Source organism: Wallemia ichthyophaga, assembly GCF_000400465.1.
Source record: "Wallemia ichthyophaga EXF-994 unplaced genomic scaffold scaffold6, whole genome shotgun sequence".
NCBI lineage: Eukaryota > Fungi > Basidiomycota > Wallemiomycetes > Wallemiales > Wallemiaceae > Wallemia > Wallemia ichthyophaga.
The window spans coordinates 51,027-76,841 of NW_008806279.1; the positions used below are offsets into that span (position 1 = coordinate 51,027).

The 25,815-nt window shown below is 46.7% G+C and overlaps 11 protein-coding genes across 11 annotated transcripts; 5 read left to right on the forward strand and 6 right to left on the reverse strand.

Annotated features, from left to right (window-relative positions):
* Positions 1–570: 570 nt before the first annotated feature.
* Positions 571–2,332, reverse strand: J056_003842 (Nuclear control of ATPase protein 2; the record flags this gene model as incomplete). Its single annotated transcript, XM_009269051.1, has 2 exons — positions 571–1,928; positions 1,975–2,332. The coding sequence occupies 2 exons, from the start codon at positions 2,330–2,332 to the stop codon at positions 571–573; spliced, it is 1,716 nt and encodes a 571-aa protein (XP_009267326.1).
* A 261-nt stretch (positions 2,333–2,593) lies between these two features.
* J056_003843 (TBC domain-containing protein) lies at positions 2,594–4,068 on the reverse strand (the record flags this gene model as incomplete). The annotated part of the gene is made up of 2 exons (XM_009269052.1): positions 2,594–3,839; positions 3,884–4,068. The coding sequence occupies 2 exons, from the start codon at positions 4,066–4,068 to the stop codon at positions 2,594–2,596; spliced, it is 1,431 nt and encodes a 476-aa protein (XP_009267327.1).
* Positions 4,069–4,122: 54 nt separating this feature from the next.
* Positions 4,123–5,397, forward strand: J056_003844 (uncharacterized protein; the record flags this gene model as incomplete). The annotated part of the gene is made up of 3 exons (XM_009269053.1): positions 4,123–4,309; positions 4,355–4,587; positions 4,633–5,397. 3 exons carry the CDS (start codon positions 4,123–4,125, stop codon positions 5,395–5,397), a joined length of 1,185 nt encoding a protein of 394 aa, XP_009267328.1.
* Positions 5,398–5,567: 170 nt separating this feature from the next.
* Positions 5,568–11,512, reverse strand: J056_003845 (Anucleate primary sterigmata protein A; the record flags this gene model as incomplete). Its single annotated transcript, XM_009269054.1, has 8 exons — positions 5,568–6,508; positions 6,557–7,451; positions 7,498–7,599; positions 7,644–7,703; positions 7,750–7,809; positions 7,853–7,924; positions 7,968–9,812; positions 9,866–11,512. 8 exons carry the CDS (start codon positions 11,510–11,512, stop codon positions 5,568–5,570), a joined length of 5,622 nt encoding a protein of 1,873 aa, XP_009267329.1.
* A 277-nt stretch (positions 11,513–11,789) lies between these two features.
* On the forward strand, positions 11,790–14,301 carry J056_003846 (Regulator of nonsense transcripts 1-like protein; the record flags this gene model as incomplete). The annotated part of the gene is made up of 2 exons (XM_009269055.1): positions 11,790–13,155; positions 13,226–14,301. The coding sequence occupies 2 exons, from the start codon at positions 11,790–11,792 to the stop codon at positions 14,299–14,301; spliced, it is 2,442 nt and encodes an 813-aa protein (XP_009267330.1).
* Positions 14,302–14,340: 39 nt separating this feature from the next.
* Positions 14,341–14,840, reverse strand: J056_003847 (uncharacterized protein; the record flags this gene model as incomplete). Its single annotated transcript, XM_009269056.1, has 3 exons — positions 14,341–14,525; positions 14,584–14,634; positions 14,684–14,840. 3 exons carry the CDS (start codon positions 14,838–14,840, stop codon positions 14,341–14,343), a joined length of 393 nt encoding a protein of 130 aa, XP_009267331.1.
* A 59-nt stretch (positions 14,841–14,899) lies between these two features.
* J056_003848 (Ubiquitin-conjugating enzyme E2 6) lies at positions 14,900–16,353 on the reverse strand (the record flags this gene model as incomplete). Its single annotated transcript, XM_009269057.1, has 3 exons — positions 14,900–15,405; positions 15,449–15,612; positions 16,154–16,353. The coding sequence occupies 3 exons, from the start codon at positions 16,351–16,353 to the stop codon at positions 14,900–14,902; spliced, it is 870 nt and encodes a 289-aa protein (XP_009267332.1).
* Positions 16,354–16,390: 37 nt separating this feature from the next.
* J056_003849 (putative aspartokinase) lies at positions 16,391–18,137 on the forward strand (the record flags this gene model as incomplete). Its single annotated transcript, XM_009269058.1, has 2 exons — positions 16,391–18,058; positions 18,105–18,137. The coding sequence occupies 2 exons, from the start codon at positions 16,391–16,393 to the stop codon at positions 18,135–18,137; spliced, it is 1,701 nt and encodes a 566-aa protein (XP_009267333.1).
* A 180-nt stretch (positions 18,138–18,317) lies between these two features.
* Positions 18,318–21,273, forward strand: J056_003850 (Dilute domain-containing protein C25B8.08; the record flags this gene model as incomplete). Its single annotated transcript, XM_009269059.1, has 3 exons — positions 18,318–18,747; positions 18,798–20,913; positions 20,979–21,273. The coding sequence occupies 3 exons, from the start codon at positions 18,318–18,320 to the stop codon at positions 21,271–21,273; spliced, it is 2,841 nt and encodes a 946-aa protein (XP_009267334.1).
* Positions 21,274–22,580: 1,307 nt separating this feature from the next.
* On the forward strand, positions 22,581–24,022 carry J056_003851 (Phosphatidylinositol 3,4,5-trisphosphate 3-phosphatase cnrN; the record flags this gene model as incomplete). Its single annotated transcript, XM_009269060.1, has 6 exons — positions 22,581–22,719; positions 22,771–22,825; positions 22,878–22,963; positions 23,014–23,686; positions 23,731–23,924; positions 23,964–24,022. 6 exons carry the CDS (start codon positions 22,581–22,583, stop codon positions 24,020–24,022), a joined length of 1,206 nt encoding a protein of 401 aa, XP_009267335.1.
* Positions 24,023–24,296: 274 nt separating this feature from the next.
* J056_003852 (uncharacterized protein) lies at positions 24,297–25,518 on the reverse strand (the record flags this gene model as incomplete). Its single annotated transcript, XM_009269061.1, has 2 exons — positions 24,297–25,279; positions 25,332–25,518. The coding sequence occupies 2 exons, from the start codon at positions 25,516–25,518 to the stop codon at positions 24,297–24,299; spliced, it is 1,170 nt and encodes a 389-aa protein (XP_009267336.1).
* Between the last annotated feature and the right edge of the window lie 297 nt (positions 25,519–25,815).

Genomic DNA, 25,815 nt, shown 5'->3' on the forward strand with positions numbered 1-25,815 from the left:
GGATACACGCATATCGGACCCGCTATCTGCAGCACTGATCGCAATCCAACGCCGATGCACTTTACTGCAACTGATACTGCACTCGCTGTCACTGATTCTGTGCCCTTAATTCGTCAATTTGTAAGTCCGTGCGTTATTAATATGTATGAATCTACACCGGCTTCTTAAACAGCGTTTATATATGCTTTGTATTGCTTTTTGAATGTTTTTCAGTTGACACTATCAATCCGCATTATCATCTCAGACAAGTTCCGTAATTAAACGCTAATTTTGAGACAACCGTGATGGCTTTACGGGTGGATAGAGCGTGAATGCTGGCAAATAAAACTTTATGAATAATACAACTAAATCTACTTGCAATCATTCCACATACTCCTCTCCCAGAATTAGGGTGTTTCATAGCCGACTCTTTCGGCAGATGCATCAAAACGCAGTAATCATCATTACTGAAACATTTGTCATGCATAAGCGTGCACATGTTCGTATGGTTCAACGTTCCCGATTAATCGATTCATGCATCAACATTCCAATCTCTCTAAAATCTTTTCATAAATAGCACACTCCACTTGTTCACCCGATTGCTTGATTCCACCCGAGCTTACCACCCCAGCATCTCCACATGCGCTCGACCACTGCTCTCTTATCGATCACTTGGAGTTGTGGTGCCTCTAAGGATGCTAAGTCTTCGCACAAGCCTCTCCGCAGACGCTTGTCATTGATATCTGATGTACTTTTGCGCATTATTGATGTAGCAAGCAAAAGGTGACCCAGTGTCTGTTGTGGCAGTGGTGACTGTGACGATGGCACGAGCAGACAGTCTATCCGCCTGATACACTCAAACAGCTCAAGACGACGTCTCAAAGAGAGCTCTTTTTTGCCAATTACCAATCCTAATCCACGCGATAGCCAACTACCAACAAAGTAGACAATCGCGAGCGATGGCGCAACTCCCACAAAGCCGAATGTCAGCTCTTGCGACTTGAGGAGGGCGTCTAGTTTGGTCATAGTAGTGTCGACATCGCACTTGACTTTTTGTATCTGAATCAGCAGCGCTCTGACCAGTTGACCGAACAATGCTGATTTGAATGGCGTCTTCATCTCGTTTTCATACACTTGTAGCACAGCTGACAAGTCACCTTTGCGGACGTTCTCACCTAGCTCCAGTAGTTGTGCATCAGATAGTTTGAGATTGTCTTTGCCTAACTCTTTCACCATTCTCTCCAGACTAGCTATGTCACTCTCGAGACCAGCTTCAGTGACGCCCAATCCATGACCACCGAATCTGATAGTACTGATTATGTGTGATGCAGGCTCTACAACCCAACTTTGTATGAACCCTTTTACAGTCTCACTAGCATCTCTCAAGTACGCCTTTACAGCGTCTTGCGATCTCAGCACCACCCTAGCTGCAATGAGCAGAAGAGGGGGACCGACGACAAATTTTGGCCAATTGCGAATGAGCGTGGATGGTCTTTTGTGATCTTGCACGCGCTGTTGAATGCTGGTTGTGTGAGATGGTATAACGCTATTCACAAGCGTCTTTAAATTGTCCAAGATTGCTTTAAATGAGGTTGATTCGCTTACTTTTACGCTTTTTTCCTTATCAAGTGAGCTCAACACGCTCGTTAAATGTTTGATCCAGCTGTTAAGGTCACCACCGAGACTTCTACCGCTGACGCCACCATTTCCGGGTCCAAATCCATACTTAAGTCCATCAAACGATGCTAACATACCGACAGAGTTGGCAATTTCATCCTTCAACGCTCCCAAATCATCCACATGGGACTGTAACTCAAACTTGAGCAAATTGAGGGGTCTGGAAGTGAGCGTGCGCAGATTAAGCGATAATCCAGCTTGGCTATAAGGAAAAAGGGAAAACATAGATGGTTGGGCATTCTTGGCGTAGTTAAAAGCGCGATTGGGCAAAGCTGGAGGATTTTAGGTTAGAATCTTGATCTGTAATGGCTCACCCACTTTGTAATAGATAATTGTACGACTTGAAACGAGATTCGAGCATTCTTTCCCAAAAATTACTCAAATCATTCAGCCTTACTGAGTGATGAAGCAGCGTCTCGCCGACGTTATCATACAGCACCAGCGTAACTCTGGCAAGCAAAAGCCACTCAAGCTCACTCTCGCCCTGCTTTATATCTAGGCTGTCTAATGCTTTGGAAGCAGCCTCAAGCGAGTGATCCTTCACCAGCATATTGAGTAGCTTCGAGATTTTGTCTCCACTTTTAAGCGCTTTTTCTGATATTGGAAATGAATCTAGCTGCAAGCTTAGGCTGCCTAGCCTGTCACTCAAATGTGACGAACATGTCCGTGAGGTCATCAACGTCGGAATCAGAGAGGTACAATTAGTGGTATGAGGTGGTTTTGTATATTCCCTCAGTGCTTGTTGGTCATTAACTCACCCATTCCATTTGCCTTGCGCTATGGCCTGTCAGTGCCTGAACCACGGCGATCAGCGGCAACTCAGGGCGGCAACAAGGTCAACTTTATTAAAAGGATCCACGTCAATTGATTAAATAGAATAATTATTATATAAGACAAATAATGTATTACAGGTTTGGTATCACAGGCACATTTCCGTTTATTGCTCTTTTCTATACTTGTCTCTAGATTGGTCCATCTTGCTTCTTATGTGGGAGTCATTTAGTATTGAAGAGCACGTCTCCATCAAATTATCTTCATCTTCCGGTATGAAAAAGTTAGACAAACTGGTGAGTATTGTCTCAAAGTTGGATTCCTTGTCTATTATGTTATGCCTCAATGACCATAGGATGGATATTGAAAACGCAACAACAGCATCTGGACCGTAGAATATCATCAAATCCCAAAATCTTATTTGGGTTTTGAACGGTACTGTGTTTGCGAATAGCGTAATGTACCATTTAGTAGCATATGAAGTTGGTGGTACATTCTCCTCATCTAGCTTTACAAACACTTTTGGCATTGTCAGCTTGACAATTTCATCCTGTACGTGCAGATGTTCAAGCAAACCAGGGAACCCATGTTTGAATACGTTGTGCATTCCGTAATACTTGTCTAGTAAAGTTAACATTGCGTAAGCCTTTTCAGGTTCGTAATAACACAGCAATGTAGCAGCTATCGGGCCCATTCCCTGACAATATCCATTCGGCTGTAGGGAAAATGCATGTAGCACGTGAAATAAGTTGCGTTGACCTAACCCATACCTGCTGTGAAATAGTATGTGACCACTTATCGTTCTAGGTACGTCTAAATCTATCTGTATATCGTAGCTCGACGGCTCAGCTTGTCTATCATAATACTGTCTTATGAGGGATTCTATGACTGATTTGCTCGAATTCCCTGAGTTACTAGAGCCTCCTTCCACGTCTTCATCGACTGTAGAGATTGATCTTGTTGAAGGTGTTCGCATGCTAATTTTTTCACTGGATACGGACGCATTCGAGTTGTAATAAGGTCTTGGAAAAAGTCCCTGCTTTTGTATATTCTGAAGCAGCATAGACTCCCAAGCCGCGGCTCTCCACCTGTCTGGTACGCCCTTGACGAGACGCCTAGCTAAGGTGCTTTCACTGTAGCTGCGTCGCAACCTCCAACGCCTTATATTACGACCGTAGTCACGTTGTTTAGGCTGTAACATGTTTCTCCACTTTTCAATCCTGTTGATTTCTTTGGTGGACAAAGTATCCATGCCCTTCAAGTACTTGTTCACCACCTTTGTCTTATCGAGTTCACTTTCTGGTCTTGTCTTGTGAGACTTAGAAGGCCTCTTAGATGACGGGTTATGTTTAGTCTTGTAGAGAATAGTAAGTCGCTGCTTGTTCTCATAATTGTGGAAAAAGAATCCATATCTTTGGTAAATGAGCGGTAGAATCGCTACAATACACCGACATACCTATCAAGATTATCATAGAGAGCATCTGAGGAGTCTTCGTGCACGTTCTCGCCGTTGTAGTTGTTACGTATCTTCTGAGCCAGCTGCTCCTCCTTGATCTCGTGCTCAGATTTATAATAGCTCAATTCTGTGTTATCGAATGCAGCTGACTGTCTTTTCACAGCTGACGTTGTCGCCGTCGTCATCGTCGATTGTTACGAAGAAAGCCCGGTTCGCATAAAACGACCAAGATAATCAGGATGGAGGTCACAAGGCGGCTGCATATTGCGGGAATGACGCCATCTATCACGCTCAAAGACTTGGAGAATAGATTTAGCAGATTTGGTAGCGTTTTAAGCGTCGAAGATTGTGGCAGGGATGGTAATGGTGATCCACGCAAATATTGCTTCATGAACTTCCAAGCAAACCAGGCACAACTTAATAAGCGTATGTCTATCCCATTGTTCTATCAAATTACTTAGATTTCTCCAGTGATGCAAACATTCTCCAACTCGCACTGGAAGGACGCTAAGTTGAGGATCAGCGAAGCAAGGCCCAACTATATTACTAGATTGGAAATAGACAAAGAGAAAGCTGCAGAAAAGGAGCGCAGGAAGGAGTTTAAGCGAGTGAGAAGACTTCTCCAAAAGAAATTAAGAGGCAACCTCAAGACCTACGCAAAGGATATGCGCTTGACAACACCTTACAATGCAAAATGGAGAAATGTGAGTCTTTCCCAATCACAATAGGCCTTCTAACCATTCAAATAGGGCTGGTACATCACTCCCGCTAAGCACCTCATACATCCAATACACATACGCCCTGATCATCCTGTTCCAGTGCCATCCACGTCTAGAGATCCATCGAAATCTTCAAACGACTCAAAAGCTCCGAAACCACCAAAGAAATCTAAGCAGATCATGATAGATCCGCGCAAGTATGGCCCTATGCATTATGGAGAGAGTATGATAGGCAGTGAAAACGTAAGCTCTGACAATAGACCTTGGAGATGTGAACAAGACGAGCAAGGTCGTGTAAAATGGCTCAAGGATGGTGACGATGATGAGATATACAACGTAGCTCACGCTGATCCACAGAAAGTTTACGAAGAGAATGCTGATCAGTATAACAATTTGGATGACAAAGTATTTGCGTCAAAACCTAGACCTAAAGCGAACAACATCGACGAAATTGAGAATCAAGTAAGAAGACTAGAAGAGAACGAGAAGAAATATGATGAGGATGCACTCAGTGATGACGATGAGGATGAGATATTTGCAATGCTCGAGAGCCAGAGGTTGAGGGAGAACAGAAGCGAGTCACCACTGTTTGAAGGTGCACAACCAAAATCTTTTGACTGGCTAAACACAATTCCAGAGTTAGACAAGACGGAACAAGCCAAAGCTCAGCCTAAGGTCGATCCGTCCGCGGAACAAATCAAGCAAGAGCACAAATCACAAAACGCACTTCTTGATTCACTTTTTCAGAGTAATGACTTTGGAAGAAAAGCATCAATAGATATAGACTCCGACTAGTGTTGTAATAGTAGTATTAGCAAGATTATTCACATTTTAATACAGGATTGTGATTAAGATTAAAGAGAAACTAGCGATGACTTGGTCTTACGCTAGATGATTGCGAACCAATTGCAAGAAGCTTTGGGTTCGACATATGTCCTATAAAACACTTATGAGAAAAGTAATTATCAGCGCATCATCAACTCACCTGATATAGAATTTTGTGAGCGGTGTTTGCGGTTGAAAGTGCTTGTGCCAGACATGCGCGAGCGCACAGAGAATGGCGAATCCGCTCCTGTTCTGTAAGCTGAGTTTTTGTGGTTGGCATGATTGATGTGGCTCATGTCATGTTGCAGGCCCGCAACTGTATGTTTGCCACCACAACAAACTCTTGGGTCATCAAGGCCCTCATCAGATGCATCGTTGAGGTTCTCATCCTTGTAACGATAAGTTGCGCTTGATTTCGGTCTAGATGGACTTTCCAAGAAGCTAGCGTTGTTCGCTCTCAGGTATTCAGATGCAGGCGTACCTGCTCTCTTACCCGCTGATGAGCTATAGCCGGAGAAGTACTTTTTGGCACGAGGTGTAGTACCCATTCCCATTCCAATATTCGATAGCGCTGACCTTGTCTTGGTTTTAGCAGTGGAGAACGACCAATCAGCATAACCAGTAGCTGTCTTTCCAACGCTGCTGCTTATTGAGTTACGCGGCTTAGAACCGAAGTCCATCTCTGCGATACTGCTAAATGATGGCCTTCCACTAGCCTCTGAACCGGCGTAAGGTGCTGGATTTATCGAGTTGCGTTGAAGAAGGTATGACAGTGCGTTCAGCCACATTTCGTGTCTCTCTCTATTTGATGCTGTTAATTTGAGCTCACGATCTTGTGAAGTGAAAACAAGTATACTCTCGTGATGTAAGCCAGGTGGAGATGGATTTGGATCATCGATGCTCTCTACGCGCTCAATTGGAACACTCTTCGACTGGGTTTCGGATACGTTAGGTCCACCCTGCTCATCTTCACTCCAGAAAAGCATCTTGTTGTATGGATGGAGCCAGAAGTATCTTCTGTGACGCTTGCCGGTATTTCCCTTTAAGATAGATTTGCGAGTGTACTTGAAGAGGAATTCACCTAAAAGATCGTTAGTCCGGTCAGTCAAAGGTAAAAATCATCACTCACCAATCATGGTTTGCGTAATAGCTTGAATGATTGGATCTGGTTGGGTATTTCCGAGTACATTGCTGCCTGCCATGCTGACACTGTCTTCATCGCTCTCGTCATCTTCGTCCAGATGATTATTAGCACTCTTTGGCTCACTCAAGTGTGCAGAAGATGAGCTCACGCTGTAAGAACGGCGCTCGATATTCGACACAGTACCGAACGAGTCACTCGTCTTTCTTCTGTGTGATTGCGTAGATGTATTTCCGGGCTTGGCTGATCTGAAGCTACCGAGTGACGAAAGCGGTGTACCCGATCTACTATTGTGCTGACTACCGACTGCACTCTGGAAAGACATGTTCGACATTTGTTTCCTCAATGCAGGTCTACCCTTAGAGCCAGTAGAGATGGTTTGAGAGCCTCTGTTAGTTGCTCTACGAATAAATTCTGGCGGCGGTGGTGATGTTGGTCTTGGTGGTGGCATACCTCCGTATGGCAAGGCTGTAGAACTTGAACGAGAGATGATGTCAATGTAGCCACCTTGAACTGAAGTTGAGGAGGCTCTCCTTGGAACATCGGGAACCTGTCTAGATCCCCTTCTTGAGACACTCTTGTGCTTGTCTGATAGAGCTGTGCTGACGTCCTCAACGTTGTGCTCCGATGTTTGATCAGGGTTTTCGAGATCGGCTTTTGGTTTACTTGTTGGAGATGTTGGATGCTCTTGTTCATGATAGACGTGAATTGTCTTGACACGTGGTGTGTTGTCATTGTCATTGTCGGTCTGTACACCGAGATGGGTTTGGCCTTGGAGTGTCTGAGATCCGACAGAGGCTGTATTTGGTTTCGTTGCAGGGAGGTGTTTGATTTTCTCAACCGGAACCTCAACTTTCTTTTCAACAGTCTTTTCGACGATTTTCTGGGCCGTGTGAGAAGTATAATGACTGGAGCTGACTGTAACATACCTCAATCTCGATTGGTACCTCAACTGGCACTTCAACCTTCTTTTCAACAGATAATTCGACGGGTACCTCAACCTTCTTCTCAACAATTTTCTCAACAATTTTCTAGGCTGTGTGAGATGCATAGCAGGTAGCACAAAATAACATACCTCAACTGGTACTTCAATTGGAACTTCAACCTTCTTTTCAACAATTTTTTCGACAAGTTTCTGGGCTTTGTGAGGATTCTGGTAGATGAAGCATACTAAGACATACCTCAACGGGCACCTCGATTGGCACCTCAACTTTCTTGTCGACGACCTTTTCAACAAATTTCTGTGATGTGTGAGATTGTAATGCTGAGAGAAATCTGACTTACTTCCACAGGAACTTCAACAGGTACCTCAACTGGTACTTCAATCATCTTTTCAACAACGTTTTCGACGATTTTCTGTAACGTGTAAGATTTAACTGGTGATGGGAATTTGACTTACCTCCACAGGAACTTCAACGGGCACCTCAACTTTCTTCTCCACAATCTTTTCAACGAGTTTCTCCACAGGTACCTCTTTCTCGATGACGCGTTCGTCTGGTTTGAGCTGCTTTTCGACAACAATTTCGATAGGCTTCTCGACGACGCGCTCAACGATCTTCTCGACTTCGATTTCCTTGGGTATTTCTATGATCTTCTCAACTGGTATCTCGACAGTCTTCTCGACAATCTTCTCTACTGGTACTTCGATGATCTTTTCGAAAGGTACCTCGACTGTCTTCTCTACAGGAACCTCGACAACCTTTTCAACGATCTTCTCGATAGGTACTTCTACTATTTTCTCTACAGGTACCTCGACTATCTTTTCTACAGGTACCTCGACAACCTTTTCAACGATCTTCTCGATAGGTACTTCTACTATTTTCTCTACAGGTACCTCGACTATCTTTTCTACAGGTACCTCGACAACCTTTTCAACGATCTTCTCGATAGGTACTTCTACTATTTTCTCTACAGGTACCTCGACTATCTTTTCTACAGGTACCTCGACAACCTTTTCAACGATCTTCTCGATAGGTACTTCTACTATTTTCTCTACAGGTACCTCGACTATCTTTTCTACAGGTACCTCGACAACCTTTTCAACGATCTTCTCGATAGGTACTTCTACTATTTTCTCTACAGGTACCTCGACTATCTTTTCTACAGGTACCTCGACAACCTTTTCAACGATCTTCTCGATAGGTACTTCTACTATTTTCTCTACAGGTACCTCGACTATCTTTTCTACAGGTACCTCGACAACCTTTTCAACGATCTTCTCGATAGGTACTTCTACTATTTTCTCTACAGGTACCTCGACTATCTTTTCTACAGGTACCTCGACAACCTTTTCAACGATCTTCTCGATAGGTACTTCTACTATTTTCTCTACAGGTACCTCGACTATCTTTTCTACAGGTACCTCGACAACCTTTTCAACGATCTTCTCGATAGGTACTTCTACTATTTTCTCTACAGGTACCTCGACTATCTTTTCTACAGGTACCTCGACAACCTTTTCAACGATCTTCTCGATAGGTACTTCTACTATTTTCTCTACAGGTACCTCGACTATCTTTTCTACAGGTACCTCGACAACCTTTTCAACGATCTTCTCGATAGGTACTTCTACTATTTTCTCTACAGGTACCTCGACTATCTTCTCCACAGGCACCTCAACCTTCTTCTCCACAGGCACCTCGACGATCTTTTCTACTGGGACCTCAACGATCTTTTCTACTGGAACTTCGACGATCGTTTCTACCGGGACTTGGACGATTTTTTCAACTGGAACCTCTAAGATCCTTTCGACTGGGACCTCCACGAGTTTTTCGACTGGAACCTCGATGATTTTCTCAACCTCCTTCTCAACGATGCTCTCAACAGGCACCTCCTTCTCTACAATCTTCTCAATAACGCGGTCTTGCACACCACCCAACTGAGAAGAATCAGCGAGGTTAGTCTTGTGTGAGGTAGGCTGAGAAGGTGGAATGAAAGAATCACGGAGACCGCTAGCGCTCAGTTTGTTCTTGACAGCTCTGCCGCGTCTCCTACCCAACGACGACATGGAGACGTTAGCTTGGGAGATATTGGTATTGGTATTATAATTGCTATCTTCTTCTGAGCTACTCTCCTGTTGAGTCCCTGTCGCTGATGTGCTGCTTGGTTGTTTGACTGGCGAGTGTGAAGCGAAAAGCGGATCGAGGTCGTCATCGTCGTTATTATCATCATTCTGGTCAGGTGAGTGAGAGGCATCTGTTTCGAATTCAGGGAGCTGAATTGATGTTTGACTGGTGTCATCGAGCTGTTTGGAGTTAGTTATGTGCGTACACATATTTGGCAGTACTCTCAACTCACCTCAATAACATCACTTCTATCATACTTATCGTGCTTATCAGTCAAGGCAGACTTACGAAGTTTAGAAGCGCGTGATTTGCTTGGTTTGCCTTTGTTCTTGGATTGTAGATTGGTTGGGCTGCTCTGGCTGACGTTAACTTGCTCCTCCTTCTCCTCATCGCTATTATCACCACTCTCATCACTCTCACTATCCTCAACACCTTCGTCCGGCCCTCTTTGAGACAGGGCCAATTTGCGTTTATATTCGATGATATGACCTTTTTCGTTGCGCAATTGTCTCTGCAGGCCAGCAATAACTCTCTCTTTGTTCCCATAAGCGACGCGTAGGGTTTCATTTTCGGAAGCGAGAGCAGTAGCGGTGCGAGCGCCACCTGGGGTCATATTAGCATCGTTAGTGTTAACGCGAGGTGGTCTGGGTGAATCGAAGACGGGCAGGCTGAAGTTACCCGTATGTCTACGTCTACCAGCTGAGTCGCTTTCCTCGAAGATCTCATCGAGGAGGCCCTGCGTGGGATGATACTCCCCTGGATGACCGAAATCGCTGCGATCGGGGTCGAATTCTGCGTCGGTGTTGAATCTGCGGCTGAAATCGTTGTCATACATCGTATTGTTCATGCTGACGTCGTTGGAATGGTTGCGTACACGCTTCGCTCGACCCTCCTTCTCTAATCTGTCGATCTCCTTCTTGGCACTCTCAACCGCACTGGCTAAATCACCCTTTTCACGCGTTGCTGTTGCTCGGTCTTTCCTAGCGAGAGCTGTTTCTGTCTCGTATTTTTGTTTAAGTTGCTCGAGTGATTGGTTCAGTTTCTCGCTATCTTGGCGCCGTTCTTCGAGGGAGTCTCTCGAGAGCGAGAGGGACTTAGTAAGTTTGTTGCGCTCAGCTTCAAGTTTGGTGAGTGAGTCCTGATGGTTTGTGTTACTTGTGTACAGCTCCTGGTTTTGCATTTCGAGATTCCAGTTGTCTTCTTTGAACCTATCGACTGTCTGTTCGAGCGAGTTGAGACGAAGGAGGAGATCGTCATGTTTTGCGTGCGTGTGCTCCTTATCTAATTGAAGATTTTTGATAGTATCGTCGCGTTCACTGATCAGACTCTGTAGACGTCTCACTTCTATTAACAAATGCTGGCCAATCTCAGCAGCGAATTCAACATCGTCTGACCTGTGCGCTGCATTACGCGATCTTCTATGGGACTGATTCTTGTGTGCTGGTGCTGTGGGTACAGCGAATGGTTGTGGGGAGTTGGCAGCTGTGCTGAGAGCGAATGAGGAGGTGGAAGGGAGAGTGGGGATGATAGTAGAGTCTGAGGTATTTGCAGGTGAATTAACTGAGTTGTGTTCACTCTGATTGTGCTCGCTCTCCAATTTCATCACTGTCGCTCTCAATTCTTCCACCTTGTCAGCGTAATTGGGGTCATTGGGGTCGTCGGGATTGCTGTCTACACCTTCAATAAGCCCAGATAATTCTTGACGCTGTTTAAGCAGAGATTCCCCCAATCTGCCTGTATTTGCGAGCTGCGTGTCCTTCTGCGCGAGAAGATGCGCGAGCTGACGGCGCAATTGCTTTTCACCGAGATTATCTGGTGGCACTGGATTGAGCTTAAATTGCGTTGGCTGGCTCGCATCACCAGATTGGAATATATCCATCTGCTCTTGAGCGTAAGTTGCAGAGAGGGAAACGCGTTTTAAAAAATAAAAATAAAAAGTAAAACACAGAAATGTCTTTTATATTGTATAATCTAATAATTTACGCGTATGTTTGCTGTGTTTGGGATTATTTTGGGTGAAGTTGGTGGAGATGTCAAGGGAGAAGACATTGAGGGAGATCAGGGATTTGAAATAGAAGGCGCTAACGGGGTGTATTGAGGTATATACGCAGTAATAACCGTTGCGCTATTCAATCCACTCTTCCACTCGTACCACCATGGCTTCTCTATTCCCAAAGCCACCAAAGTCACCAAAGCCACCAACAGATAAAGCTCTACGGCGATGGGTGAGCACGGACAGCCTCCACTCCTCCCGCTATGCTTGGCCCTTCCTGGCAAAGCCCAGATCCACCAGCAATCTCCATGCCATACAGACGTTGAAGTTGGTAGATAAGCCGACAGCAGTAGACGCAGCCACGGGGGAACACGCAGCCACGCCGCCACCAACACCCACACGCCGCACACCTCACAAAAAGTTCATTCGCCCCAGCCAGCCATTCTACCACCGCGTCAACGAGTACGTAGGGCGGTTTAAAGGGCTAGTCAAGCTGGAGCAGCAAGCGAGTGAGCACAAATTCAATAACAGGATGCATGAGTGGCCACTTGACAAACTGAAGCAAGAGGGCTATGTCATTACTGACTTGAGTGCTTGCCACGCCAGGAGGAAGTGGGGGAAACCCAGTGCCATTTTTCAGCTCAATCCGGGTCATTTGCTGCCCTCTCACAGATTCAGGAAGGGTGAGACTGTCACGTTGAGCGAGTTAAGTGAGTTGAGTGAGGTGGATGCAAATGCAAATGCAAATGCCTCCGATGTCCCCCGAAAATGGTCAGGAACCGTCGATTCAGTCTCGCCCACACACATACAGCTCCTGTTTGACAGACGCGTCCCTATCACTGCCGATGCCAGGTACAGAATCGATATGGCACTCGCAGATGTCCTCTACAAACGCTCTTTGGAGGCGCTCGAATCGCTCTGTCTCGATCCAGTAGAGCAGGCCAAGGTGTCTGATAGTGCGCTTAAAGGGACGCATCTGTGTGATGTTATCCTGAATACTGGCAATTCTGCCAACACCACCAACACAAACTATCAAGGTATTTTCGCGAATGACTGCTGGATGCGAAGCTGGGCATTACGTTACTCGCGTGCAGATCCACTCGCTATAGAGGGAGATCCCGAGCTATCACTGAATGCGCGGCAGATCCAAGCGGTAGCGCTAATGATTGGCAACCGGGCCTCACTCATACAAGGACCACCAGGGACGGGCAAGACGGCGACTATCTCGCACAGCATCGCTCTGATGAAGCAGCACTTTCATATCCCCCACCCCATCCTCATCGCCGCATACACCAACGTCGCCACCGACAACATTGCGTCTATCCTATCTGCGGCGGGGATGAAAATAACCCGTCTGGGGCATGTCAGCAGAGTAGCGCCTGAGCTTCATACCCACACTCTCGCAGCACAAGTCGAGGCTCATCCGCGCTACACGCATGTCAAACACGCGCGATATAGGAGCGAAGGGCTATTCAGACGTGCAGCTTCGACGAATTCGACGGCTAATGCCACTTCTAGTCTGATGAAAGGTGGGTGAAGTGTGAGTAGAGTTTAATCCAACTCACTTTTTTCCTATCCTATGTTATTGTTGCACTGCAGAACAGCTCTATGAAGAAGCGCGCCAACAGAGACGAACCGCAGGGCGGATAGTACGGGAGATGCAACAAGACATAATCCGCAATGCGGATGTAGTGTGTGCGACGTGCATAGGTGGAAATGCGCGGGAGCTATCAAGTGTAGATTTCCCAATAGTGTTTATAGACGAGGCGAGCCAGGCTACTGAGCCCACCACGCTAATCCCGCTCATGAAGGGGTGTTCGCACATGTCGATAATAGGGGACCATAAACAGCTAGCGCCAATTATCACATCTGAGGAGGCTTCCAGACAGGGTTTGTCTGTTTCGTTGTTCGAGCGCCTCATTGAGACTAGTAGCGTGCCTTCAGTGATGCTCGACGTGCAGTACCGCATGCACCCCGATCTCAGCTCTATTCCCAACACCATTTTCTACGACAGTCAGCTGGTGGATGGATGCATGCGAAGGAGTGTGGATGCTAGCAATGGTGGCAGTAGTGGCCACCTACTCCCCGCATACAAACCCCCGCGTTCCGCATACCTGCGCGACGGGGCAGCGCTTGCTTTTGTGAACCACGAGCACACGGAGACGCGCGACGGGGAGTCAACGCTTAACGAGGGGGAGGCAGGTGTGATAATGGGGCTAGTTACCGATTTATTCAAACAGAATATGGATATACGCGGGTGCGATATAGGTATCGTTAGCCCGTATGTCGCGCAGACACTCGAGTTGCTGCATCTGCTCAACCGCGACGCGCACTGGCGGCGACAGTTCGAGGGCGTACTCGGGGCACAGCGCTTGCACGAGCTCGCTGACATCGAGGTTAAGACGGTCGATGGGTTTGAGGGGCGCGAGAAGCAGGTGATTATACTCTCGTTAACACGCTCTAATGAGCGCGGGTTTATTGGGTTCTTGGACGACCCTCGTCGCGCTAATGTCGGCCTCACTCGGGCGAAACGCTGCCTCATGGTCGCGGGGAATGCAAGCACTCTGGTGAAAGGTGTCGTCGGTGCTGGCAGAGAAAGCGCGCTGTGGAGAGACCTGATTGGGCTATGCCGGAGCAAAGGGGCGTATGTGGAGTATGACGAGTGTAGAGTATAGAGTAGAGTGTAGAAATAGAAATAGAAGACAATGCATCTCTTAGTCCTGCCCGAGCAGAGTGTTGAACAGCGGCTTCTCACCCCAAGGGAAAGTCTTTTCGAGTTTGCGGAGGTAAGGGTAGGCGACCTTCTCCGGCTCCTCGCCGCCGTTTTCTTCGACGACGTGGTGGTGGTGAGCCTCGTGGGCTTCTTCGAGGTTCTTGGTCCAGAGAGCGCCGAGGAGACCTGATGGCAGTTAGAAACGGTGGTTAGAAACGGTGGCTGGTGCACGCTGAGCACTCACACCCAGGGAGAGCGACGTAGAGTGAGATCTTTCTCCACAATTCACTCGATTCTGAGGAGAATATGAGAAATTGGGTATAAACTGCGCTTATCAAGCTCACCGTGTGCGTGTTCACTCGTCGCTGCTCTCTTATGCATGAAGCCGGATTCGCCTTCGACGGGGACAACGATTCCATCAGCGCCTCTGGGAGTGCTGGAGGAGGCGTATCTACGTTGAGCGTGTGCTGGGAGTCTGAGTGCTCTGCGTGCAATGAACATGGTGGTTTGAGACCAAGATGGATTTATGGGGAGCAATACAAAATACACAAATACACCAGCTAATGATGGGATATTCTAGATATTACGACGGCTAAGAGCAGAAGGAGGGCCCAGCGCCATTTATCCCAGAGACTGCGTTGTGGATTCGATGGTGAGTGGTGGGTGAGTGTTGGGTGCGCCGGGGACGGCGAAGGCGGCACGAGCGGATGAGGAGCAGCCTTGTCTAATATCTCATCGAGAGATGGACTGGCGTGTGGCTCAATTAGATCAGAAAACACCTCTGCGAATTGCTTGTTTTGCCTGTTTACGCTTCTCGACTTGGACGCCATCAGCAGCCTCTCTGAACGCGTCGAATGAATCCCCCCAGTGCCAATCTCATCGTCTAGAAAGAAAGAAAGTAAACCGGTCAGAATACTCGCAACACTCCATGCTGGATTCCAAGAGGCGGGATGGAACGAAGAGAAGGTGGTGCAGATGCTGGTATTTACTTGAAACCTCCCTGAAGGCGTAATCATTTTAATTTCAGGCGGTTTGAATGGGTATTGCGCGGGGAACGAGAGGGTGCCTGGGCAAGTTGAACGGGATATAAGCGGATAAAGGAAACACACCATGATACTCTCCTCCAGTATAATCACTATCTGGCGGACCACGCAGAACATAATGCCACTTGAGTATGTCCCTCTCATCGGGCCTAGCGAAACCAAATGGAGGTGGCTGGTCCTCCATCGCGATATTCTCCTTCATTAGACGTTTTCTAGCTGCAGGAGTGGCCCTAGAGGATTGTTTGAGTGAGATTTTATTCTTTTTACAAGAATATTCTCACATTTGGTTGATTGGTGGACTGGTACAAGTTGAATTGCTCAACACAACGGCCATCAGGTCAATCACAATTACTCAATGATGAATTGAATCCATCTGTAGATTCCTGCTGGTAGGCTTAGGTGGCTGTGAAGCTGCTAGAGAAACCGTAGTGTCTGTGTCAGTTTAGAACGGATATCTGAGAGTAAAGTGAATTCAAAGGATTACAAGGTATCTCAGTAATTCCTAGTAATTCCTAGTAATTCTTAATTGTCTCAAGCAAATTCAAGTCATTTCAATTACATTTCAAGTCATTGGATCTTGTACACATATTAATAGATAGTTTCCATCTGCAGAAATCAAGTCAGCCACTCTAGCAAATAACAAGCCATCCACACTAACCACTAGACAAGATAATTTCGTGCTTCTTATTCCTAATCCTTACCAGCTTTATGTCTTGCTACGGTGGCTCATTCAACAGGTAATCACGACAAGGAAAGGCCAAACTCACAGACTCAGTCTCCTCCACCTCCCTGAGATTGTCTGTGATCGACCAAATAATATTTCTACACGCCTTTGCATACTTCTTGCCCTGATCGCCATCAAAGATATTCCCGTGTATTTCAATTATACGGCCATCTCCTCTATCTAACACAAGGATTCCCTTAACTGGCTTGCATTCGAGCAGCCTGTGTATTCCTTCACTCTCGACCATTGATAGATTCCTAGATGGCGGTTGTCCAGCTACCACCATGACTCACTCCCCACCAAACTGGATTATACAGAAATTTGGTGGTACTTCCATTGGCAGGGCTCTTGATTCCATCGTTGACCACATCGTCCCCCAATACTTCCCTGCTTCAAACGTCGTTCTCGTTTGTAGCGCTAGATCCGGTGCCTCCAAGGACACCGGCACCACCAATCTTCTCTTAAAAGCCGCGACCGAGGCTCTCACTCCGCGGAATAGCCCAAACTCTCCTTCCGCTCCAGGAACTCCAGGCACTCCATCTGCCCTCACTAGACCCAGGTTCGGCAGTCCCCAGCAATCCAGATCTGCGTCTCCCACAGGCTTCAGCCATAGCAACCTCGACGACAGCCTTAGAAAGCTCTCTCTCTCCAGAAGCACGCTCGATCAACCTGACTTTGTCCTTACCGCCAACATACTCCGTGAGGAGCACTTCAGCGCGGCAAGAGACTTGATCAAGAATGACAACGTTAGAATATCTGTTGAGGCTGATATCTCTGCTGACTGTGACAGCCTCTGCGAATTCCTCAACGCAGCTCAAATCATCGACGAAATTAGTCCTCGTTCCAAAGACGCTATTGTTGGTCTTGGTGAGCGTTTGGCCTGTCGTTTAGTTTGCGCTGCACTCGCTGATCGTGGAATACCCAACGAGCTTGTCAGTTTGGAGGGTGTTGTCGATGCTTTTGTCGAAGGCGGCTGCTCCTCCGATGACAACAACAACACTACACTCGACCAAGGCTTCTACACCAGACTGGCACAGAGGCTGGGAGAGCGTCTGCGCAAGTGTGATGGTAAGGTTCCCGTCGTCACTGGTTTCTTCGGCCCCGTCCCCGGTTCTCTCTTACAGCAAGTGGGGAGAGGTTACACCGACCTCTGTGCGGCGTTGTGTGCTGTCGGTTTGAATGGCGGTGAGCTGCAGATTTGGAAAGAGGTTGACGGTATCTTCACCGCAGATCCCCGCAAAGTCGTTACAGCTCGTCTTGTCCCCATCATCACTCCAGACGAGGCTGCTGAGTTGACTTACTACGGCAGCGAGGTCATCCACCCCTTCACAATGGACCAGGTCATTAGAGCCTCCATCCCGATTCGCATAAAAAACGTCCTCAATCCACTCGGTCCTGGTACCGTTATCTTCCCTGACGCGAACAACGCCCACGACGCTCGTAACGCACACAACCCTGGCGAAGAAGCAAGCGAGGCTGTCAAAGCGCAGCATTCAGGCATCGTATCGAGCAAATTGCCCACAGCTGTAACCGTAAAGGACAACATACTAGTTCTCAACGTGCACTCGAATAGGAAGACAATGTCACATGGCTTCCTGGCCAAGATATTCACTACTCTCGATAGATATGGTGTGTGTGTGGATCTTATTAGCACGTCTGAAGTGCACGTCAGTATGGCTATCCACGGATCGAATTCGAGCAAGCGCTCGTTCGATAGACTGGTCAAAGAGCTCGAGTCTATTGGGACCGTCGATGTGCATGAAGATATGGCCATCTTGTCTCTCGTTGGTCGCGCTATGAAACACGCTGTCGGTATCGCTGGAAAAATGTTCAGCGTGCTCGCTGCGGGGAATGTCAATATCGAGATGATTTCACAGGGTGCGTCTGAGATCAATATTTCGTGCGTCGTGCAGGAATTGGATGCAATCAAGGCAATGAATATCATACATCAGGTGAGATCGCCGTGGTTGCTTTGGTTGCACTGACTAATACTACCAGGCCTGTTTAAACATCAACAGTAACAGCATCTAACCTGTGAACTTGCTATCCTACTATTTTCTCCCGACACCTTATCAGAATAGAAAATTTTATGCATTTGTATTTGTCTTGGTTGTTAATCGTGTTTCGATATTGTCTTTGGTATTCTGGCAAACAAAAGAAGCCACGCTATACATCCTCTCTTATAACCACACCACCATCATCGATATACCCATGACACATCTCTCGGTGAATGCAGAGAACGCAGCAAAAGCAGAGAATTTCGCAAACAAGCTTCCCAGTCCGCACACTGCCACGAAGCTGCTCAGTGACCCACTCGCACTCCTCCCGCCGATCCTATCCGTCGACGATGTGCACGCGCTGTTGACACCCGAGCGAGGAGAGGCAACGCAGACGCCTACACGCACACTGAGCGCTGGGGAGAAGGAGCGACTGGTGAATCGGGCGCTAAGCGAGGCGGTGTCATGGACAAATCTAGCTCTGCTCGACTGCGTGTTAGGTGCAGTAGGGCGGCGGTGGGTGAATGTCGATCTGCGCGATAACGAGCGCACGCCCATGCTCGTAGTGGCCGCTGCGTCGTGCTGGCTCGATGGGATAGCTCTTTTGCTTGGCGCCGGTGCCGATCCCAACGCGAGCGACAGTCGTGGGTCAGCCATTACGTTATCCGCACGCCTCACAATAACATGACTGCAGAATCGTGGACGGCACTGCATTGGTCGGCTATTAACTCGCATAGTCAGCCAGACGTCTGTGCGCGCATTGTCGCACTCCTCCTCCACCACGGCGCTTCGCCTCTTCTCACCTCTAGCAAGGGACGCACCGCGAGGGATATCGCACCCGTTTCAAACGATATCGGTGAACTACTCGACGGGGCACAGGAGCAAGCGGCTGCGCAGTCCAGTTCCGACCTCTTCTCACTCTCGCAAGCGTCGCTCACACCGTCGCATACGCCGCGTACTAAACTGCGAGCGCGCGAGAAGAAGGCAGCGCGCAACACGTCGATTCTTCACCACGCAGCAGACGAACTCGGCTTCGACCGCGCGCTGGTCCACGACGCAGCACCAGGAGAGGGTCACGCGGAGGGTGAGGAGGAGGATGAGATGGAATTAGCTGATGGAATGTCGCGGGTATTCGATTGGAGTGTGTGTCTACCCCACCAGATGCTCATTATCAATCCCGACACTCTACAGCTGGCCATAGATGCCCTCCTCGCGCTCCCGTCGCACCCTCGTCCCATAGCCTACGCAAGCGCACCTGCCAGTGCACTCTTCTTGTGGCAGCGATACGCCACCCATTACGGCGATCCTGGTGGTGAGCTCTCCTCGCTCATTTTCGACCATGCCGTTGAAAACATCGAACAGCGCGCATCAGCTGCCGCTGATAATCTCCCAGCACTCGCTTTTTGGTTGCACAACGTGACATTATGGCTCTACTTCATCGGCGCAGACGGGACGTTATGCGAGTTTCACGACATGCAGGCTATCTTGGCCGATTTGCTTAACGAGATACACGTCTTTGTCGTGCGACTCGTCGAACGCAGACTGGATGCCCTTCTCGACTCCCTCATTCTCGACTTTAATAGCATGCCTGAACTAGATGATGTCCGACTCGACGGCGAGTGGAGGATCGTGCGTGCGCTCACTAGGCGCAAGGATGGCGCTAAAAGCCCTGGAAAGAGAGGTCTCGGACATCGAAGAAACGGTGGCGGAAGCTTGTCCAGCAGCATTTTCGGGATGGGCGGTGGTGGTGGATCGACGAGTTCGTTTGCAGATATTTTCAACGGCAGTAATAACAAGAATGAAAAGAAGGAAAAACACTCGGATTCACTCGGACCTACCTCGCCGGCATCCCCCAGATCACCATCATTTGACGAGGCTACAAAACGGCGGCCGATTAGCACATCCATTTTGCCTTCAGATACCACCTTGCCCAGTTCGCCATCTCTGTCGTCTTTAGCAAATGCAGGTAATTCAGGTACCCACGACACGATCGGCGACAAGTTTAAGAAGATCAATGTAGAAGACATTGACAACGGCTCACCCAAGAAGCTCACCCATCTACTCAACTCGACTCTGCTAGTATTAGAGCAATACAATGTGAATGAGGCGACGATAGTGCAGATTTTCTCTCAAATCCTCTACTGGACGTCTAGCGAGGTATTTAACCGTGTGATAACCAATAAGAGGTACTTCAGCCGTAGCCGTGCGACAATGATTCGCTTCAACCTGAGCGCGATTGAGGAGTGGGTGAAAATGAACAAATTGCCAGCGAGCATATTCAATCACCACTTCGCACCTCTCATGCAAATGCTACAGTGGCTGGGATGTCTGTCGGCGATGACGGATTTCTGCGCACTCATTTCGACCCTACAGGGTTTGCGCCAGCTCAACCCAACCCAGTTGCACAAGATGCAGAAGGAGTATCGCCACGAGGCAGCTCCCGTCGTTGAGAGCCGCATGAGCGCTGAGTGTGTCGCTTACCTCGATCAGCTCGTGCAGGCGTGGGACTCGCGTAGGTGTTCCGCTGATTCGCAGCAAACCCACCCAACCCCAGGCGTGCCGGCCAAGACGATGAACCATGTTGACTACCTATACCCAAACTCGGATAGTGCACCCACTCAGCAAAACGGAGTTGGAGTTGGAGTTGGTCTCGGATTAGGACTGGGTGTGCAGCCGAGTACCGCCACCAGCAGTAGTAACAGTAATATTAACAGTAATAGAAACAGTCACAGTCACAGTCATAGTGCCACAGGCGATGCGTATATGCCCCCACCTTTGCCAGAAAACTTTGGGGAGCAGGTCGACAGCAGGTGAGTAGACGTTCTCCACACTCCATTTTCGACAGAAGCGCAACAAAATGGCTAACACGACCAAGGTACATGCTGCCATTCGAGCTGCCGAGCGACCTGGAACACCTGCAGTGGCGGCGTAGGAAGTCGGCGCAGACGGCCGATACGACTGACACCCCCAGGATGGCGTCTCTCGGCGCGCTTGACGATGACCTCCTCTCTGTTCCCACTTCCCGCCCGGCGTCGCGCGCTTCGTCGACGCATTCATCCTCCCCTCTCGCGCACAATGCGCACACCGCTCAAGTCACCATCACACCGGATGTACCGCAGGATATTTTGACTCGTATCGACAATGCTGTCAGCGAGGGCGTGAAGCGATAGTTGCATGATTTAGCGTGTATGCGTGTATTTGTGTATCAAGTATCAAATATTTATAGGATCAATGTTTGACTACATGATTGAATTTGAACTAAATGTTATCTCATGAATTGCATCGCACTTACATCCAGAGCAACATCTCTACCGACAGAGCTGACACATAAGATTTTCGATAACTATCTGATTCCTACTGAATTAGGGGACATCCCACTAAAGGAGCCCTACTTTACTAACAAATATTGCTGCTTCTTTGCTAAACAGAGCTCAAAAGGTGTAAATATTTTCTGTCACTGGGTTATGCATTCAAACGTTGTGTTTGAATTTTTCCGCGGAGGTTTTTCCACGACACTGCGAAGTTACAACTGCAATCTTCCAATCTGACTGTAGTGAAGATAAGTCACAACTCAGTCGCCCAGCGTAACGTAAACTGATTGGTTATGCATTCAAATTAGTATTGTGTCACTGTCATGTTTCAGAAACAAAGCTAAGTCGCCTGAGCGAATCGGGGTCTCTGTCAAGCCTAAAGATCATTTCCAATTGAAGGCTCTCAAGGCTTTAATCATAAAATTCTTTGGCTGTATTGAGCCCCACGCCGTTTATCGTCGGTGTCGGACCAGGTATATTCGTGACTACAGTCTTTTTCTGATGAATACAGCAAATCTACACTTTTTACGCGTTGCATCTGATTTTCTAAGATTTTAAACTCAAGTCTGGTCAAGTTTAGTGCTGAAATGAGGTCTGCGTATCTGCTAATCCAATACATCACCCAAATGTTTTGGTTTCAACTCCAAAGCTCAAGTGTTTCATTATTTTAAGGCTCCAATAATGATTATAAGAAATTCTCACTTTTGCACCTTGAAATCAACGCTACTAGCAACGTTTCTCTTTCAAGTTTATCAAGCTTGTGATTCATGAAAGAAGGTGGCACTCTGTAAATATCTAGTATTTATATATTTGTTTCTTTAAATAATCGCATCACCAAAGTCGAGCTGGCCTTTCTAAAAACACAATCCACAATCATCAGCGAGCGCAATCTCAACGAGCACGAACAAGCGCGAGGATCAATAAAGCAGTTTATATTCATGCTAACGCTATCTTCATTCAGCGATGATTATATCCGCTGCCAAATTATGTTTCGAAGATGTCTCAGCCACATAGCATTGTGATTGAGTGCGAGTACTGAACTTGGGTGCGCTGTAAACCTGCTTCGAGAACAAGCTTAAGAAGAAGCATCCATATAGACATGGAAGATATTGATTATTTCGTGCTATCACTCACCTCATTGGTAACGCGAACGTTGATGAGCAAAAATGGCACAAATGACGAAATATATTCAACGCGTCGCTAGCGGACCAAAGCAAAGATTCCGAGATCCAGAAACGGATACAGATTTAGATCTATCGTACATATCTGACAATATCATCATAATGGGTTACCCTACACCTGCGAGTGAGAATAAAATAAGCAAAATAGCCGCGTGAATCTCAAAAATACTTTTAGACAATTATCAGGCGGTATTTCGCAATAACCAGGACCAAGTGAGAAAGCTGCTTGAGTGGGTTACAGTGCGCAGGAGGAGAGGAATACTGACGAGTTATTGAGTGTAGAAGTAGACACGGACGTAATTGGAGGATATACAATCTGTGTCCGTGCCACGAGAATAAGTATGATCCAGCCTATTTCTACAATCAAGGTCGGTTGCTTTTGCTAGCTGTCAGCTAGTGCTAACTAATTGTCTATCAGTGGTAAGATATCCATTCCCAGATCACCATGCACCCCCTCTTGCATTGATAAAGGTTGCTGTGAAGAATATGGGGAGATATCTGAGCGAGAACGCGGAGAATGTTGTAGTAGTACACTGCAAAGCCGGTAAAGGGAGAAGTGGGACGATTGCATGCTGTCTTCTGCTCACATTGGCTGAGCTGCCACCGCCAAGTCGACATGTATCCAACAGGCCAAGACACTCTTACTACCCTTCAGGTAATGAGATTGATGCGGATCAATCAAGACCTTCACAACTAAAAACTCATCAGGGACATGCTAAAAGTGACGCATCAGCAGTACAAAGACTAGTGGAACCCCATATCATACCCTCAGCAGCGTCGAGTACATCACACCTAACGACGACAGAAGCGACAGAAAACTCAAACTCAACCCTACCACCTGCTTTAGAGAGAGCAGAAGATGTTCTAAAGCTGCACACACACCGTCGTATGAAAACTAAGGAAAGTAATAAAACTAAGGAGAAGGACGTGTCTAGATGGCGGATGGGTGTAAGCATACCGTCTCAAAGGCGATTCATTGAATATTTTGCGAGGGAGTTAGCAAATGAGGTTGTACACAACAGTCACAATGTCAGAGTATGGAGGGTGACAGTTCGGCTGAGTGAAAATTTTGGAAAACTTGCTAAAACGATGTGAGTGGCTCGCAATCAGATTGGCTTTGCTAATGCTTTGATAGCGTGGGTCTCGGTAATACCCGTCTCTGCCTACATTTTGCTAGGTATACAGATGATTATGTGGAAGCGTTACAAGACGGTGTAAATAATGATGATGAATCTTTTTCGATCCAAGATGACAGATGGGACAAAGAGAAGATGGTTCATAGGTTTGCAGAGACGGACGAATATACGACTGAAGAGGATGATCAAGTAGGTAGGCTGTTTTAACGACACAACAAACTAAAAGAGCTAGGGCATCAAAACCTTAACCTTTACGCCAGAAGTAATCCTCAACTCCAGCCGAGAATGTAGATTAAGATTGGTGTACGGACAAGTATCAATCGGATGGATATGGTTTATACCTGATTTTCATGAATCCGCGTTGATTATAACAAATGAGCAGATCGATTTTACGAAAGGAGCGTTAGTAGGAATATCTCTTGTCGATGTCAAAGTAGAGATTTAACACTCTGGTCACACTCTTCTCTTTAATACAATGTATGAAATAGAATAAACTATGATATGATGATGACTTTGATGACTTTTAAATTAAAAAGAAAGAAAAAGCTTGGATTTTGTATTAAGTTTACTTTGATTCCTTAATGGCGTCAGATGAGCCACCGTCTATTGAATTGGAAGATGCGTTTTGATGAGAAGATTGATTAGTAGGTTCGTTAGATTGAGCTGGTTGTGAATCAGCAGATTCAAATTGGGCTGACATAGCAGCAACTTGTTCATTATGATTGCTAGCTTCAACAGGAGTTGCACTATCATCAAATTGAGCATTATCATCTTGTGGTAAAGATTCAACGTCAACATTTGACTTTTGGGCATTTGGTAAAACCCATTTCTTCCAAACACCATGAGCGAGCCTAACTTTACCAACAGGATTTGTGTTGCTAGCGATGAAATCAATCTCTTTTTGTACTTGGGACATGTCCAAAGACTCTTTTTGCAAGACGCCTTCTTCTTTTTGAGAAGGCTCTTGATTACCGGCGAAGAAGAAGACTTCGACGAGTTGAGACATGGCAAAGACATCTCTAAGGAGGTAAACGTCGACAGAGAGAGCTTTAACTCTATTGAAAGTAGTGAAAACAGGTATATCGACCCAGCCATCACTATCCATTTGCTGGCGTAAAAAGAAGTCCCTAACTAAATTTTGAGTAGTGAAGTAATATTCTAATTGGCCTAATAAATAGAATCTCAAAGGATCCAAAGGATAGTTTGTAGTTGTAACAGGAGTTGGCATTGGCATTGGAGCGTAAGTGTGACCTGCTTGAGAATTTGGAGCGCCAAACATTTGAAAAGAGGAAGGCATAGGAGGAACGACGGGAGGGAAAGCCTTATCCTTTGGATTCTTATCAAGGTTCTTTTGATTTCTACGATTTGATGATTTTCTTTGATTTGATTGGTGGGGATTTGAGTTCTTTGATTTTGATGATTTGCGTTGATTTTGTTGCTTGTTTGAAGGCTGTTGAGCTTTAGATTTTGAAGAAGATTTCTTATTTGAACGTGGAGGTTGAACTGGTAATACTTGCTCAACAGGTACGCTAACCCAGTTCTTCTTACCTGTAAAAGATTGTTAAAATGGCTTGTAAAGGGAATATTACTGAATACACACCCCTCCGCGTACTCGTAATTGAATCATCCTTCTTGTTATCTTTCTTCTCCTCACGCTCCTCTTCCCTCTTGTCATTAGCATCTGAAGCTGACGGCCAAGATATTTCATCCTTCACAAGTAAATCTTGTTGACTTGCTGGACTCGCAATTGCTTGTCTACTCTCCCACACGTTTCCATTACTCGTCATTTTTATCTATTTTATTGATCAAAGTTGCGAGTGTTGAAGCTTTGAACGGGGGTGCTACACGCTGATACCTATTCTAAATTCAAAAATTCAAAATTTTATATTCGTTTCTTAACTCATTTAGTTTCTTACTATGCTATTCATATCCCATTTCTCTTCTCTACCTCTTAACTTGCAAACTCGTTCATCTATGTCACAACCTGCTTTCTTCCATTTATAAAGAATTCTATGTTACAGAATTAAATATATCTCCCAAACAAATCAACTCGCTCCCTCAATTTCTTCATATGTGATTATTTT